Raw genomic sequence first — 18,956 nt, forward strand, 5'->3', positions numbered from 1 at the left:
CCAGCCAGAAACAGTGCCAGGGGGGAATCGTTTGTGCAAGGCCTGTTCTGACTAGAGATGTGCAATGTCTTCATACTTGATTTGGGGAAACACTGGGGAAGGGCTCTTGTTGAATAGAGAAGTTTGTCCGGCTCTGTAAATCTCAAACATAAATTGTCAGCAACAGTGAAATGGACTACTTCTTATGTGAATTAATGAGGAGGCGGAACACACCTCAATTCAAACTGTTGTTAGAAAATAAAACTTGTTAGAAAATAATTTGAAATTGACAAGTTGAAACAGACTATAGGTAATTAGCAGTCAGCGTGCCTTGGTTTGAGGACAGCGCGGGTTAACTGTCCTGTTGCGTAACAATCACATTTTGGAACAGTGAGTGCATTCTGACATCACACGCATAAAAAAACTCACGCTGGGGTGACCGTTAGAGATATTTGGAACTCACACGTGAAAAGGTTAATGGCATGAAACACACATGTAATAATTGCCAAAGTAGATGTGCAATTGCACTTAGTAACTATCTAGACCCAGGTGGCACCCTTTGAGGTGAGCATGCATGAGATCACTGAGATTTTCCCCCGCCACTCTTGGCAGTGCCACTCCCTCAGAACAGTGACCCATCACACCCTCCCTCAACACATGACAGTCAGAAAGTAGAGGGACAAAAATGGGTCCAAGAGCTGTGTGACTGGGTGTAGGAGTGGCGGAGGCTAAGCCAACCGTTGCAGCGGAACTAATGAACTAATTTATTAAGTCTGTGGCGGGACGAGAGGAGGAGGTAGAGGCACGTCCTCCTTCGTGACAGAGCGCCAGGCCACGTGACAGACCATAATGCCACTCTACTGACTACGGGGTGAATGCAGCAGCGAGCGGTGATGGCGAGCGGCCCCCCCAATGTAGTAGGGGGATCGTTCATTAGCGCCTATCCAGCTCGGCACCGCAGATGCACACATTCACACACACAATGACACACACACACACACTCAGGAAGAGTATCATAATGAAGATCTCTCGCCCAGCATGAGGTGTCTTCAATTAAGTTTAAGCTTCCTTTTAACTTTAGGGAGCGATTACACTTAAGCCCAACAATCAGTTTTTTGGATTTTGATCATTACATTTTAGTCATTTAGCAGACGCTCTTATCCAGAGCGACTTACAGTTAGTGAGTGCATACATTTTCATACTGGCCCCCCGTGGGAAACGAACCCACAACCCTGACGTTGCAAGCGCCATGCTCTACCAACTGTGCTACACGGATCATCTCAGATGTTCTGGGTGTTTTTTAATTGGCTGGTTTTGCATGACTTGGAAGCTAACCAACCAATCATGTTGTGTCTTGGATAGACATGCCCAAGTTCCAGACCAACCAAACCATATTTTACTCGTGGGAGGGCAACCCGGTAAACATCAGCTGTGACGTCAAGTCCAACCCGCCCGCCACCATGCTATGGAGGAGAGAACGCCTCACCATCTCGGCCGAGGGCACTGCCAACACACGCGTCCACACGACCGACGGCAAGTCCTTGCTAGAGGTGGGTATAGGAAGCAACAGGGCACTCACCGGTAACAGTCTAACTTCAGAAATAAAAATCATGGCCACCTTATCATCCCCAGCTTCCAAGTGGTCTATTCAACTCATTTCCTCTCCTCTGCATCTCTTCCCTAGGTCCTTGCCAACTTACCTGGTAAAATAAGGGCTGAATGAAAGAAACAATGCTTTATACTGGCTAAAATAGTGTTACCCAAAGCCTTCACTAAGTGTAATGCCAGTGTCAGTATATTGACTTAGCTCTGGTCTCTGTGCTCACTCAAATGTTTGTCCCTAGGTCACCCCAGTGTCCGATAGGGATTTCGGACGCTACAACTGCACGGCCCGGAACAACATCGGAGCGAAATACCAGGAGTTCATCTTGGCCCAGGCAGGTAAGTGCTGGCCTCATAAAGTAACCAATTCCACATTGGACTTTCCCTTGATATCATACACATGGAATCGGGTAAACCATGCACCTCAACATATCAAAGTTCATCCATTAACCAAATAGTTCCAACTGTGTATCATCCATGTGGCATGATTGACCAAATATAGCCCCAGTCAACCAATGATATAATCTACTACTGACCAAAGCAACAAAACTCCACCCCAACTGGAAGTCCAGATAGGATCTTCCAACTGTTTTGCACCCCACCTGCTCTTTTTTGTTGTTGATAACCTCCTTATTTGCCATTTCCATGGCAGTAAATCCCATAACCACCCCCCAACCTCTATTTAGCCTAACCTAATCTCAAATAGTGCTCGCTGATTTAACATAGTTCCCCCTATTTACTAAAGTACCCCCTAATTTACGGTGCATAGCGCAGGCTAATATACAATAACGCAGTCCAATTCACTTTAGTGCAGATTCAATTACTTCAAACACAGGGCCTCTTAGAAGTAGAATACTGAGAAAAAGGACTTACTATTTTTTTAAGAGACATTCTTCCACACACATACCCAGATACGTATGCATTTGCGCATACACACACACACACACACACACACACGTCGGAACGCACACTTCAAACACACAGAGACACCTTTACAAACTCTCCTTCTGTCACACACACACAGACACGCACACTAAAGGAAAGTAAACAAGGCGTCGCTGAATTAAGATTCAGATCTCTTTCCCTCTCTCTCAAAATGAATGGAGTGTCGCCACATTGTGAATAACAAACCATAAGACTAAAACAGAGGTTTGGGAATCTATTAAATGAAACAACGGGTCCTTCACACACACACACACTCTCCCGCCCATCAGTTTGATTCGGCTTCAAAGTCTGATCATTAAAGAGAGAGGAAACTTCTCTAGATAGAAGACTGTGAGCCAACCCTGTCAGCCAACTACCCAGCTAAATGCTAACACTTGATTCATGATCAATTCATTCATATGGAAACTGTGTCGCAGCGCTAACCAGCTTATGCAACTCTTTATGTAACTTGAATGATATTATGAATAGCAGATCATAGTTGAAAAGTCATGTATTATCCCTGATGTTAAGAAGATTTGGGCCTGTATTCACAAAGCGTCTCAGAGTAGGAGTATTGAACTAGTATCAGGTCCATCCTCTTATTCATTATGACTTAAAAGGCTAAATCAGATCAGCACTCCTACTCTGAGATGCATCGTGAATACGGTCTCTGGTGTATTACTCAAGATATCATGGGGTTGTGCCAAGTAAAAATGCAGTGTATATAAGACTGTGAAGGTTTGACTCTGAAGGATTGAACTGCCTATACCCACAGTGCTAGCAAACAGAGTTCAATTTGTCCCACTTCCCACTCTAACTTTGTGTCATATCTCAACAGAGATAGAAAGAATGAAATAAATACAGTTTATGTGTAAATAATAACTTGTTGCTAGATACACATTCTAACTATTCAACTTTAGCGATGTGTACGACTTATTTAGAAGATATGTGATGGGTTTTCAGAATCAATTGTTGAATCTGGCTTTGTACACAGACCTTCATAGCTCAAACTTTGCTTTTATCTATATGGTTGATGGTTTCCCTTTGTGTGTGTGTGTGCACATGGCCTTGCATGTGTGTTTATGTGTGTGAGTGTGTGTGTGCGTGTACTTATACTAGTATGTGTGTGTGCATGCTGCATATCAGTGTGTACGTGCGTGCGTTTATGCTTGTGTGTGTATGTGTGGGCATGTGTGTGCTCGATTATGTACAGCCCCGCAACCGTGCTGAAAGGCCTCGCTCTACTTAATGTATTCCTGGTCTTATAAAAGAGAGGCTCTGTAGGACAGCAACATTTTCTTTTGATTTGCTCGAAGCCCCGTGGCTCCACCAGATAAAAGGGAAGTGTTTGTGTGATAACGGGATTGAGTCGACCACTGATAAATATAATGGCCTTGGCTTTTTTGAACTACGCCTGAACACTGTGTGTGGGTTAACACAAAGCATTCTGCATTGCAAAACCCAATGAGCTCGAGTTGCCATGGCTACATCTTTTTATCAAGTGTGAGAGTTTTGATTTGCCAATAACTACACACCAGCGACATTATGTTTCAGAACAAATAGAGACATCAATGTAATATTTCTGAAGGGTTACCGGAACTGATGTTTGGATGTGTGTTTCAATGGGGGACGGTTATGAGTGTGACACCTATTTCTCTGCTCTTTTCCAGACGTGCCCTCGAACCCGTACTCGGTGCGCTTGTCAGCCGTGTCGCAGCGCATCGCCACAGTGACATTCATGAAACCCGACTCACATGGCGGCGTACCCATTGGCCACTACCTGGTCAACTACAAGGAAGTGGGCTCGCAGGACTGGAGAGACGTCAAGTCACATGGCATCCAGAGTGAGTGTGTTCCCTTATTTCCCCTGTTTTGGTCTTCATTATCCCTATTCTGATCATTATCGCTGTCATTATGTCATCATCATTGTTATTTTCATTCCCATCATCATCTACATCAAAATGGACATCATTTTAATCATCTTCATCTTCAACACCATCTTTATCATCATCAATCATCGTTGTCGTCATTATCATCATCATCATCATCATCAATGGTACGGACATTCTAGATGACCATCTCCACTATAGCGACACACCTCACGTTTTCTCACATTTACACTCCTTACATTTACTCAGACAAAAAAAAGCTGCTGTGTTCGGGGACTAAGTAAGGTTAGGTCTTTCACTGCAAGGTCTTGCCCACCTAAGTCAGACTAAGACCCCTCATCCTTGACGAACCTTTGTTTCTGCACGTTAGTCCCAGTCCTCACACACACAAATCGAACCAGTGAACCAGCCAAACAAGCGTGAGCAGGAAACCGTCGCTACTTGATCCGCGCGGCGATCCTTTAAAACCGTCGCTCCATGGCAAGCCTCCACAAGATCAGGAGGCCTCCTACGCTCGGGTCACAGAGCCTGTGAAAGGGAGGGAGGGAGGGAGAGAGAGGGGGGAGGGGAGGGTGGGGTGGGGGGGCTGAAAAGCAACTTTCTATTTCCCTTTCCGCTCTGGCTCCACGACTCCATATTGATTTTGGAGGCACTCAGGGGAGTGTGTGCGTGATGGAGGACAAAAAAAAATAAGGAACTCAGAAGGACGAATGCTCAGACGATAAGCAGGTCTGACAAACCTGAAGGGCTTATCGCTAATATCCCTCATTTTGGAGTCAATTACAATAGTGAGATGGAATGCGGAGAATTTTGAGCAGCGTGGAAGCACTGAGGGATAGAGAGAGAACAAAGTGATATATACAGGCAATGGGAACAGAAAGAAAGACAGAGGGCGTTAAAGAGGAAAGAATAAAAGAGAAAAGATGAGGAAGATGGAGAGAAAAACAAAAAGAAAGATTTGCAAAGAAGGAAGAAAGATTTTAGAGAGAAAGGGAGATTTGGGAGAGGGAGATATTCGAGAGATATGTACAGTGAGAATTCTTAATTTGTGTTAGTTCTTGTGTTCCACCTCCACCTGTTTAACCACCTTCCTTGTCTTGAGGTGAGCATGTTAATGGAGATAGCCAAATCAACTAATTACCAGTTGCAAATTGACATTTAGCCCTCGGAGCCACTTCAGGGCCTTAATAGTAATGATGCACATTTGCACTATAAAACTGCTACGTGTATAATGAGTTGGCACAATTTGTTCATCTGAATGCCAGTGGCGTTCACTAAAGGTCTCGTCAAACCCCTGGTAGAGCCCCAAGTTTAGCAAATAGCTCATTTCGTATTTAGATCCCCCATTATACAATTGCAAAGCAACCATTACCCTTAGCACACGTTTACAGCAGCACAAGTTGCAAAACAACAACCTTCACCCAAGTTCAGCTAATGCCTAACTTGGGATTTCCGCAGGACGACCTATGAAAGCTATGTAAATTACTTTATTGTCGAATTTACATAGAAATCAATGATTTTGGGCTGACTGCTGAGAAAATGTCATAAAGCTCTACTGATTCATGTATTGCTATTTTAGGAGTGGTTGTATGATCTAATGTCTTTTTTAGAGAACGACCGATATGGATTCTTTAGGGGCGATGCCGATACCATTTTCTGGGGGTCAAGGAGGCCGATGGCCAATATTTTAGGCCGATATTGAATATCAGTTATTGACAGATGCTTATCATTTCACTCCACACTGTGAAGTTGTCACATAGTATATCGGTAGTCACTAGTTTAAAGTGTATTCCGGTAGAGTTTGAGAGTTCCAAAGAGGTTACAGTGACATGTTGTTCTACTCCGAACATTGATGTTGATGCTTTACTATCTACTGATCCCAGAGGATCAATAATGGAGTACTATTGCTTTCATACTGTTTCCACACAAACAGCACTCCCACATATTGGCTTAGAGCCTCAGTGTACAGCATTACCTTCTGTATTATCTCTCTGGCCATGAATGGAAGCAGGCAGGGAGGAGGTATGCTAGCTAGCTCAGCTGCAGTGGATTACTCACCCAACACATCTAGGCACACAGATCCCCCTGTGGCACTCCACAATGGTACGTCCCACCCTCTGTATTGACAAGAGAGTGGTCCTGATAGGAACAGGGGATTTGTGGCACTAGCATAGTGGTGTTAGCGGTGCTGTTAGCGATTAGCTTTAGCGTAGATGGTGACCACCCCCTTCACTCCACTTGTCAAAAAATCTGTGTTCGTCTGTATCCCTCTCTGACTTTCTATGCTTCTTTGTATCTCTTCTTCTGTCTGTCTGTATTTTTCCCTTCTCTCAACCTCTGTCTGTCTGACTGTCTGTCTGTCTCTCCACCTGTCTCTCCGTCTCTGTCTCTCCGTCCGTCTCTGTTGCTGTGTCTTTTTGTCTGTCTGCCTGCCTATCTGTATGTCTCTCTCTATCGCTCTACCTCTCTGTCTGTCTGCGAACAAGCTAACAACATGCTAACGTGCTAACAAATGCTCTCCCTGATTCTCCTCCTACAGTGATAGTACTGCTGACAGGCCTAGAGCCCAACACCACCTACGAAGTGCGAGTGGCTGCAGTCAATGGGAAGGGCCAGGGGGAGTTCAGCCACACAGAGTCCTTCCAGACTCTACCCATACGTGAGCCCAGCCCCCCGGCGGTGCATGGCCAGAGAGGGATGGGCAAGGCCTACCGGCTGGGCCTGGTCAAGCAAGATGACGGGGGCATGCCCATCGTTGAGTACATTGTCAAGTACAAGACAGTGAGTAGCTGGATGTCAGGATTGACAACAAATACTACCATACACTCTTAGAAAAAAAAAAGGTGCTTAGTAGAACCATTGGGTTTTTCAATTTGTCCCAATAGGGGAACCCTTTTTGGTGCTAGGTAGAACCCTTTGCAGAAGGTTCTACCTAGAACCTTCTATGAATGGTTCTTCCTAGAGACTTTATCTTTGAAGGGTTCTTTCTAGAACCCTCTATGAACAGTTATACCAAGAGCCTTATTATATTTGAAGGGTTCTTCTTAGAACCCTCCATGAACGGTTCAGCTAACTTTATTTGCATATATTTTCTGGCAATACATTACATTTACATTTACGTCATTTAACAGACGCTCTTATCCAGAGTGACTTACAAATTGGTGCATTCACCTTATAGCCAGTGGGATAACCACTTTCCAATGTATTTTTTTTTTTTGGGGGGGGGGGTGGGGGTGGGGTAAGGGGGGTAGAAGGATTACTTTATCCTATCCCAGGTATTCCTTAAAGAGGTGGGGTTTCAAATGTCTCCGGAAGGTGGTGAGTGACTCCGCTGTCCTGGCGTCGTGAGGGAGCTTGTTCCACCATTGCGGTGCCAGAGCAGCAAACAGTTTTGACTGGGCTGAGCGGGAACTGTGCTTCCGCAGAGGTAGGGGAGCCAGCAGGCCAGAGGTGGATGAACGCAGTGCCCTCGTTTGGGTGTAGGGACTGATCAGAGCCTGAAGGTACGGAGGTGCCGTTCCCCTCACAGCTCCGTAGGCAAGCACCATGGTCTTGTAGCAGATGCGAGCTTCAACTGGAAGCCAGTGGAGTGTGCGGAGGAGCGGGGTGACGTGAGAGAACTTGGGAAGGTTGAACACCAGACGGGCTGCGGCATTCTGGATGAGTTGTAGGGGTTTAATGGAACAGGCAGGGAGCCCAGCCAACAGCGAGTTGCAGTAATCCAGACGGGAGATGACAAGTGCCTGGATTAGGACCTGTGCCGCTTCCTGTGTAAGGCAGGGTCGTACTCTCCGAATGTTGTAGAGCATGAACCTACAGGATCGGGTCACCGCCTTGATGTTAGCGGAGAACAACAGGGTGTTGTCCAGGGTCACGCCAAGGCTCTTCACACTCTGGGAGGAGGACACAACAGAGTTGTCAACCGTGATGGCGAGATCATGGAACGGGCAGTCCTTCCCCGGGAGGAAGAGCAGCTCCGCTTGCCAAGGTTCAGCTTGAGGTGGTGATCCGTCATCCATACGGATATGTCTGCCAGACATGCAGAGATGCGATTCGCCACCTGGTTATCAGAAGGGGGAAAGGAGAAGATTAGTTGTGTGTCGTCTGCGTAGCAATGATAGGAGTGGCCATGTGAGGATATGACAGAGCCAAGTGACTTGGTGTATAGCGAGAATAGGAGAGGGCCTAGAACTGAGCCCTGGGGGACACCAGTGGTGAGAGCACGTGGTGCGGAGACAGCTTCTCGCCACGCCACTTGGTAGGAGCGACCGGTCAGGTAGGACGCAATCCAAGAGTGAGCCGCGCCGGAGATGCCCAGCTCAGAGAGGGTGGAGAGGAGGATCTGATGGTTCACAGTATCAAAGGCAGCAGACAGGTCTAGAAGGACAAGAGCAGAGGAGAGAGAGTTAGCTTTAGCAGTGCGGAGAGCCTCCGTGACACAGAGAAGAGCAGTCTCAGTTGAATGACCAGTCTTGAAACCTGACTAGTTTGGATCAAGAAGGTCATTCTGAGAGAGATAGCAAGAGAGTTGGCTAAAGACGGCACGCTCAATAGTTTTGGAGAGAAAAGAAAGAAGGGATACTGGTCAGAAGGGATACTGATCAGAGGGATCGAGTGTTGGTTTTTTGAGAAGGGGTGCAACTCTCGCTCTCTTGAAGACGGAAGGGACATAGCCAGCGGTCAAGGATGAGTTGATCAGCGAGGTGAGGTAAGGGAGAAGGTCACCGGAGATGGTCTGGAGAAGAGAGGAGGGGATAGGGTCAAGCGGGCAGGTTGTTGGGCGGCCGGCCGTCACAAGTCGCAAGATTTTATCTGGAGAGAGAGGGGAGAAAGAAGTCAAAGCATAGGGTAGGGCAGTGTGAGCAGGACCAGCAGTGTCATTTGACTTAACAAACGAGGAACGGATGTCGTCAACCTTCTTTTCAAAATGGTTGACGAAGTCATCCACAGAGAGGGAGGAGGGGTGGGAGGGGGAGGAGGATTCAGCAGGGAGGAGTAGGTGGCAAAGAGCTTCCTAGGGTTAGAGGCAGATGCTTGGAATTTAGAGTGGTAGAAAGTGGCCTTAGCAGCAGAAACAGATGAAGAAAATGTAGAGAGTGAAAAGATGCCAGGTCCGCAGGGAGTCTAGTTTTCCTCCATTTCCGCTCAGCTGCCCGGAGCCCTGTTCTGTGAGCTCGCAATGAGTCATCAAGCCACGGAGCTGGAGGGGAGGACCGAGCCGGCCGGGAGGATAGGGGACATAGAGAGTCAAAGGATGCAGAAAGGGAGGAGAGGAGGGTTGAGGAGGCAGAATCAGGAGATTGGAGGGAGAAGGATTGAGCAGAGGAAAGAGATGATAGGATGGAAGAGGAGAGAGTAGCGGGAGAGAGAGAGCGAAGGTTGCGACGGCGCATTACCATCTGAGTAGGGGCAGAGTGAGTAGTGTTGGAGGAGAGCGAGAGAGAAAAGGATACAAAGTAGTGGTCGGAGACATGGAGGGGAGTTGCAGTGAGATTAGTAGAAGAACCGCATCTAGTAAAGATGAGGTCAAGCGTATTGCCTGCCTTGTGAGTAGGGGGCGGTGAGAGGGTGAGGTCAAAAGAGGAGAGGAGTGGAAAGAAGGAGGCAGAGAGAAATGAGTCAAAGGTAGACGTAGGGAGGTTGAAGTCCCCAAGAACTGTGAGGGGGGAGCCATCCTCAGGAAAGGAACTTATCAAGGCGTCAAGGTCATTGATGAACTCTCCAAGGGAACCTGGAGGGCGATAAATGACAAGGATATTAAGCTTAAATGGGCTAGTGACTGTGACAGCATGGAATTCAAATGAGGAGATAGACAGATGGGTCAGGGGAAAAATAGAGAATGTCCACTTGGGAGAGATGAGGATTCCTGTGCCACCACCCCGCTGACCAGATGCTCTCGGGGTATGCGAGAACACATGGTCAGACGATCAGAGAGCAGTAGGAGTATCAGTGTTTTCAGTGGTAATCCATGTTTCCGTCAGCGCCAAGAAGTCGAGGGACTGGAGGGTAGCATAGGCTGAGATGAACTCTGCCTTGTTGGCAGCAGAACGGCAGTTCCAGAGGCTGCCTGAGACCTGGAACTCCACGTGGGTTGTGCGTGCAGGGACCACCAGGTTAGAGAGGCAGCAGCCACACGGTGTGAGACGTTTGTATAGCCTGTGCGGAGAGGAGAGAACAGGGATAGACAGAGTCATAGTTGACAGGCTGCAGAAAATGGCTACAATAATGCAAAGGAGATCGGAATGAAATGAACTAAACATCTGGGAAAGGAGAGAGCGGGGCCTCCCTCACCACAACACCCAAATATAACTCTCCCACTTCCACCTCAGAAACTATAATTGTTGTAAACTACAGCGGTTCAATGTTTTCTAGGAATAGACTAACTTAGTTTATTCAACTAGCTAACTTGGTACAGTATTCTTCCGTGAAAATCGTCCAGGGCACCTAGTCATAAGACGCCACAGCCAGCTAGCATGCCGGACTCCAACAACACGGTTTAGCACCAATACTCGGCCACAACAAACCACCAGTGTGTCAACACGCCAAGCAGATTGTTCGTGTCCGTGTCTAACGTTGTGGGTTAGTTCCGACAGCTTGAGCGAGTCCGTCGTCAACTTATTCAGTCAGTTAGTTAGCTAGAATAGTTAGCATACTAGCTAGCCATTGCTTTCAGACAAAGAAGAAACCCCTCCTTTCACGGCACGAACACACAGAGAGAGCCAAGCTAACGTTAACTAGTCACCCATGTCCCAAATTCCTTGAACGACTCTGGCTACCAATATGTAAAAACAAACACAAATGTAGGTTATGACTTACCCCTAGCAGCTACTGTTAGCTAGCCAAGTGCAAAGCTAGCCACTGAATTGACTCAGCCAGTTCGCGTCGCGTACATACACTGAGTGTACAAAAGATTAAGAACACCTGCTCTTTCCATGACAGACTGACCAGGTGAATCCATGTGGAAGCTATGATCCCTTATTGATATCACTTGTTAAATCCATTTAAATCAGTGTTGATGAAGGGGAGGAGACAGGTTAAAGAAGGATTTTTAAGTCTTGAGACATGGATTGTGTATGTGTGCCATTCAGAGGGTGAATGGGCAAGACAAAACATTTAAGTGCCTTTGAACCGGGTATTGTTTGTGTCAAGAACTGCAACGCTGCTGGGTTTTTCAAGCTCAACAGTTCCTAATGTTTGGTATACTCAGTGTATATCATAAGGCCTTTCTTTCAAGGCCTAGTTATACCCTAACACAGTGGTCGGAAACTTCTGGTTTACAGGCCTAATCAGGCCTGCAAGTCACATTATGCTGGCTTGCAAGGTGATGTATAATTCCTATTGGAGTCCAACTAGATTGAGGATGTCCAACAATTGGAATGTTTAATCACCTGCAACCTGCATTCAGAATAACTGCCATGGTAGGGAAAACTGAATACTAAGACTACCTAAATCATCTAAATTGGAACAACCATTTCAGTAATGGTTGCAATAAGTCCAACTGCTAACAGATTAGATTAGTTTAGAAAAATGTTATTTATATGTAGAATAACATTAATCAACCAATCAATATACATGCAAAAACACAGATATTGAACAGAAAATACTCATTTGAAATACATCATGGCAGTTTTAACACTGAGGTAAACACTAATGCTTAGCCACTATTTAAAAGAAAGAAAAAAAATACAATAAATAAAGCTTAGAAGGGTTCTTCAGAATGGTTCTATGTAGAAATGATCCTTATTGCTTTCCAAAGAATCATCAAAGAACCCTTTCTTAGAAAAACTGTTCTTAGGATGAAAAAGGTTACAAAGAACCCTCATTTTCCAAGAAGGGTTCTTCAGATGAAAATGGTTCTTGGTAGGCTTACTATCAGTTCAAGCATTAACACCTATAACATAGGCCTAATGAATGGTTGCACAGAAGGGCGTACATCAGGCTGAGGAGTGGTTGGGAGTACAGTTATCAAAAAAGGTTAAGAACCACAGCATTTACGGACTGCAAGTGCCCCTGAACAAGGCCAATTTGGTCCACTTCTACTCTAAAGCACTCTCGTAAAGCACATTAGTTGTTTTGTATCTAGTTTAATGGTCGTAGATAATGCTGCATACCTCCCCTTAAGGTAATCGCAAATAGCAGTGTCTATCACATTGCTTTGAGTGTGTTTGCGCGCACGAATGCTGTATTTTTCTGTCCCCGTGCTGACATGTGCACAAACACACACACACACGCTCAATGCCTAAAAATAATTAGCACACACACTTTGTTTATGTCTGCTTTGAAGTGCTTTTGTTTTCGGCAGTGAAACTATGGGGGGTAAATACTGTATACTATTCTGTGGAGAGAGACCAGTATAGACTATGGCCGTGTCCGAAATCTGGCTTGCCTACTACTTACTTAAACTACACACTGTGTACTAATCATATTAAATACTATTTAGAATGCACTGTTTATTAACAAATATATTTAGTACGAGCAAAAATCAACATAATAGGCACATCCATATTGCGAAGGCATCAACTAATGCACAATTGCGTTGAATCCCGCAATTCGTTCATCTCTCTCTCTCTCTCTCTCTCTCTCTCTCTCTCTCTCTCTCTCTCTCTCTCTCTCTCTCTCTCTCTCTCTCTCTCTCTCTCTCTCGCTCTCTCGCTCTCTCTCTCTCACACACAATCCCCCCCACACACACACACACACACTTTGATTTATGGGATTTGATGTAGCCAATGCTAATATATCCATACAGCTGTGTCTCTGTCTCATTGGGAGGCTGACAGCGATGTGTAGTTATACTATAGCAGATGAAAGTGTGTGTGTGGAGAGAACGTCAGGGACTCTCCAGCAGGCCCTTTGAAGGCCAAATGCAGGGGAACGAGGGGAAGAATAGGACAATCCTCCACACCCCAGTAATCCCACCATCCATCCTCCTCTCTCTCCCACTGTGACCCTGGCTCATGCGAGTACGCACAGGCCAGGCAGGAGTGCCATATACACACATGCATGTGTGCACATATATGCACTCTCTTACACAAACACATACACACATACAGTATGCATACAAATGTTCATGCACACACACACACACACACACACACAACACACACACATATTTGTATTAACACACACAGTCACCCGTATCTAACTGCTTTCCAATGCTGGGCTAGCCTTAGCTTTATTCCACATTATTCCACCTACCATGACTCTGAAAAATGAAACCATGGCCCGTTTTCCTGAAGCCCATTCCACAATATTATCTCTCGCTCTTCTATTTTGACATTTTGTGGAAGAATCCTCACAGGCTAAACGGTTGAATATGCATTTGGCATGCTGTCAAAGCACAGGCCTCACACTGTGACACTTCACTCTGTTCTCCTATGATGAGATAAAAAGCTGATTTAAGAAAGGAAAATAAAGTTAAAGACTGGGAGGGGTGGGGAGGAGAGGAGAGTGGGAAGAGGGGAGAGGAAAGAAAAGGAGAGGGAAGGGAAATAAAGGATATGAAAGAAAGAAAGAAAGAAAGAAAGAAAGAAAGAAAGAAAGAAAGAAAGAAAGAAAGAAAGAAAGAAAGAAAGAAAGAAAGAAAGAAAGAAAGAAAGAAAGAAAGAAAGAAAGAAAGAAAGAAAGAAAGAAAGAAAGAAAGAAAGAAAGAAGCTAGGTGGCAATGGTGACCTGAACAGTTGAAAAGTGTTCGCATGAAAAGTGAATTTCTCCTTCTCTGTTGTTGTGGAAATCTAAAATAAACTGTGGAAATGTGCATAGTTGTGTAGCCTATTTAACCCTTTGAGGCATAGGAGCACAGGGCTGTAATAATTCTACAGTGGATCATTCTACAGTTGTCCCTGCAGCGTACACTCAAACCAGGGTGATTATAATGCTTCATTATAATGTCTAGTATTGATTCACGCAACAGTCAGCGTTTGAGCTGGCCACTGTTTTTTCACAGAAACATTTTGTACAAACACAGTCTTTACAACTTTAAGTTCCCAATGTGAGCTGTTTATTTTCAGATACAATATTCAGACATTCACAGAAGTTGAGCAGTTTATTTTCAGATGCAATGTTCAGACATTCACATAAGTAGCAACAGCATAACACAATTCTCATCCAATTCGGAAAATGTAGGCTAGTCCTAGCGCTAACTGGGGAAAGAGTGAGCTAACACAAGCGGTCATATTTAGCTAACTTTTGGCTGACAGAAACCATAATATGAATGAGCTAATAGCAATTACTATTTACAATTTATTACATGACAGGTGAGCTAACCTATGGCTGTGGCGATCATGAAATTTGGCCGGTCTCACGGTAAATTACCGTTAATTTACATAAACACGTTTAGCATAACCTGGCCTCCACACATACAAGCCGCTGATGCGCGCCTTTGGAACATTTACATTAAAAAAAGTATAATAAATCCATTTAATATTCACCATCACAATAAATCATTTATTTATTTTAGGCAAGTCTAAAGAAACATTATGATATAAAGAAAATGTATTTCAGGATGTTATCTGGCTATGTGCCATGCCATAGTTTAGTTCATTTAGCAGACAATATATGCTTATAAATCCCGTACCATTATTTTATATTACAGTTGAAGTCGGAAGTTTACATACACCTTAGCCAAATACATTTAAACTCTGTTTTTCACAATTCCTGGCATTTAATCCTAGTAAAAATTCCCTGTTTTAGGTCAGTTAGGATCGCCACTTTATTTTAAGAATGTGAAATGTCAGAATAATAGTATAGAGAATGATTTCTTCAGCTTTTAGTTCTTTCATCACATTCCCAGTGGGTCAGAAGTTTACATACACTCAATTAGTATTTGGTAGCATTGCCTTTAAATTGTTTAACTTGGGTCAAACGTTTCGGGTTGCCTTCCACAAGCTTCCCACAATAAGTTGGGTGAATTTTGGCCCATTCCTCCTGACAGAGCTGGTGTAACTGAGTCAGGTTTGTAGGCCTCCTTGCTCGCACACGCTTTTTCAGTTCTGCCCACAAATGTTCTATAGGATTGAGGTCAGGGCTTTGTGATGGCCACTCCAATATCTTGACTTTGTTGTCCTTAAGCCATTTTGCCACAACTTTGGAAGTATGCTTGGGGTCATTGTCCATTTGGAAGACCCATTTGCGACCAAGCTTTAACTTCCTGAATGATGTCTTGAGATGTTGCTTCAATATATCCACATAATTTTCCTTCCTCACAATGCCATTTTTTTTGTGAAGTGCACCAGACCCTCCTGCAGCAAAGCACCCCCACAGCATGATGCTGCCACCCCTTTGCTTCATGGTTGGGATGGTGTACTTCGACTTGCAAGCCGCCCCCCTTTTTCCTCCAAACATAACGATGGTCATTATGGCCAAACAGTTCTATTTTTGTTTCATCAGACCAGAGGACATTTCTACAAAAAGAACGATCTTTGTCCCCATGTGCAGTTGCAAACCATAGTCTGGCTTTTTTATGGTGGTTTTGGAGCAGTGGCTTCTTCCTTGCTGAGCGGCCTTTCAGGTTATGTCGATACAGGACTAGTTTTACTGTGGATATAGATACTTTTGTACCTGATTCTTCCAGCATCTTCACAAGGTCCTTTGCTGTTGTTCTAGGATTGATTTGCACTTTTCGCACCAAAGTACGTTCATCTGTAGGAGACAGAACGCGTCTCCTTCCTGAGCGGTATGACGGCTGCGTGGTCCCATGTTATTTATACCTGTGTACTATTGTTTGTACAGATGAACATGGTACCTTCAGGTGTTTGGAAATTGCTCCCAAGGATGAACCAGACTTGTAGAGGTCTACAAAAAAAATTCTGAGGTCTTGGCTTATTTCTTTTGATTTTCCCATGATGTCAAGCAAAGAGGCACGGAGTTTGAAGGTAGGCCTTGAAATACATCCACAGGTACACCTCCAATTGACTCAAATGAGAAATCAGAAGCTTCTAAAGCCATGACATCATTTTCTGGAATTTTCCAAGCTGTTTAATGGCACATTCAACTTAGTGTATATAAACTTCTGACCCACTGGAATTGTGATATAGTGAATTATAAGTGAAATAATCTGTTTGTAAACAATTGTTGGAAAAATTACTTGTGTCATGCACAAAGTAGATGTCCTAACCGACTTGCCAAAACTGTAGTTTGTTAACAAGAAATGTGTGGAGTGGTTGAAAAACAAGTTTTAATGACTCCAACCTAAGTGTATGTAAACTTCCGACTTCAACTGTATATCCTTGAACTTATTCCAGAATGAGTGTGCATAGGAAGTGGCTATGTTGAGCATAAAAGTAATAATTTGAAACAGGTCCTATAAACTAGATTTATTGTTATTTCGCAACTTTAGTTGCGAATGATACAAACATTAGAATGTCTTCGAAATGAAAACATATATGGTTTGCATGATGCGACTATAGGCTATTGATGATTTGAAAAAGTTGCATAAAAAGCTTGCGCTCTGTTCTTTGCCTCAGGCAGCACATGCTGTTCTCTCATCAAGTGATCAGATTTTCACCCATCAGACTATTCTCAGTTAATCAAGTCTTTACTAATATCTAAAATTAGTTTTGATTTATAATGGCCCATTATCAAATGGGCAGGAACAGGGTCAGGGGAAAAAAGACATGTCATCCGTATGCACTCGAATAGTAAATGGAGGCCGCTTTCCCTTGGTTCGTTTTTCAATCATGGCGGGTAGGCTACTCTGGTTTTATAGCGGCGCAATGCTTAATATTAGCAGCTAAGAAATAAATATAGCAGCAGTAGAAGGCTGGGATCCTCCTCTTTTTAGTGGCAACCATCAAAACTCTGCTTTCACACGGGATTGTATATAGAAATGTATGGGCTTATAAGAACACTTATTTCACTCCACGCATCAACCAATGTTTGAGGAGCATGTAGGCTCTCCTGCGCGACGGGTGATATTCCACCCAAACTATGTATGCCATTGGCTCTCCAACCCTGTTCCTGCAGCTATCCAGTGCTTAATTTGGGAAACCAAGTGAAATCTGTTCGGGAACATCGATAGTAACATGTTTTCACAACAAAACGTATTTAATTAAACTGTTGACAGCCCCTCTCTCTGTGAGCTCAAGAAAGGAATGAAGGAGAGAAGGGAGGAGATGGAAGCGCACAGTGGTGAGATATTCTGTAGCTAAAGGTAATGTGTCAGCCTATTAATAATGAAAATATAAAAAATGCCCTATTACTTATCTATTCAAAATCAATACAAATTCAATATGATTGTAGGCAACAGCATTGCCTAGGCCTATATGTTCTCTCCCAGACTCATGAATAGAAATTTTGGAGCATAGCATAAGGTAACCAGTCCATCCAGTATGCATAATAATACAGTCCACAATCAAAGGCAATTACTAGAATTTGTTTAATTTTGAGTATAGGCTAGACCAATTATGTACCAAAGACCTCTTAAATCCTTTAAAAAAATGTTTTTCTGCCATGCGTAATATGCATTAGGCTATGATTTGTATAACGGCACAATCATTATTGTAATTGTAATTTTTTTGCTTGGCATCATGTATAGGCTTATGCGTATGCATACGCTCAAAATGCGTATGGGTGTTCTACATGCGACATCTAAATGCTTTGAATTAATCATCACCTTAAAAAACGCTGTCCATTTCGTTGTGTTTGGCTTTGAAACAACATCCACAAAAACCATGTTGTTGAACTTCTTTTTTCAAATTGATAGATCAGTGAGGTCAAACAATGTAGCTTTAATTGTGAGTTTTAAAAGCATGATACTGTTTTGATGATAAGTGTTTGATGTGATTTTCAATTGCATTTGCATTGATGTCAGAGTGGTTAGAGGGACATAGAGAGCTGAGTACCAGGCCATTAGCGACCTGACTTGTTAACGAGTTGGGTACTACCAATGCATATCCAGAGTGCATAAGAGGAGTTTACCATGACTCAACGGTCAAATTGAATTTGACTGTGGTCATGACTCATGACTGCCGGTGTGACGGTAATATGATCACCGCTACAGCCCTAAGCTCACCAGTGATCAAAATAATTGAGTAAAGCAAAGATAAGACGATGTGACAAGATGAGTTGGGTCTGTTTGCAGTATGCATGTTCAAGGTGAAGGGCGTGTGTCGTCTATCATCATTCACTTCATATCGTTCACTTCCGGATGTTTACTCGAAAGACAAGTGAACCATCCCTTCACCTCGTTTTGCTATAACACCTTGTGTGTCAACAAACAAATAGCATAGCATTAGCTCATTATAATCAGTACAACTTTCTAAAAAACTATTTTACACACATCCTACAGTGCATTCGGAAAGTATTCATTTTTTCCTCATCAATCTACACACAACACCCCATAATGACGAAGCAAAAAACGTTTAAAAAAAAAAACATTTTTACAAATGTAAATAAAAAACTGATATCACATTTACATAAGTATTCAGACCCTTTACTCAGTACTTTGTTGAAGCACCTTTGGCAGTGATTACAGCCTCGCGTCTTCTTGGGTATAACGCTACAAGCTTGGCACACCTGTAAGCCCTCCTGTAGCTCAGTTGGTAGAGCATGGCGCGCGCAACGCCA

The 18,956-nt window shown here is 43.9% G+C and overlaps 1 protein-coding gene across 1 annotated transcript in view; it reads left to right on the top strand.

Moving 5' to 3' along the window:
- zgc:152904 (uncharacterized protein LOC767777 homolog) overlaps positions 1-18,956 on the top strand; it is a 99,812-nt gene that overhangs the window by 35,164 nt on the left and 45,692 nt on the right. The window contains exons 8-11 of the mRNA XM_045214239.1: positions 1,342-1,529; positions 1,824-1,920; positions 4,176-4,349; positions 6,934-7,175. Of these exons, the coding sequence (XP_045070174.1) occupies positions 1,342-1,529; positions 1,824-1,920; positions 4,176-4,349; positions 6,934-7,175 (701 nt within the window). The remainder of the gene's footprint in view (positions 1-1,341; positions 1,530-1,823; positions 1,921-4,175; positions 4,350-6,933; positions 7,176-18,956) is intronic.

This window comes from Coregonus clupeaformis, unplaced genomic scaffold (assembly GCF_020615455.1).
Source record: "Coregonus clupeaformis isolate EN_2021a unplaced genomic scaffold, ASM2061545v1 scaf0221, whole genome shotgun sequence".
Taxonomy (NCBI): Eukaryota; Metazoa; Chordata; class Actinopteri; order Salmoniformes; family Salmonidae; genus Coregonus; species Coregonus clupeaformis.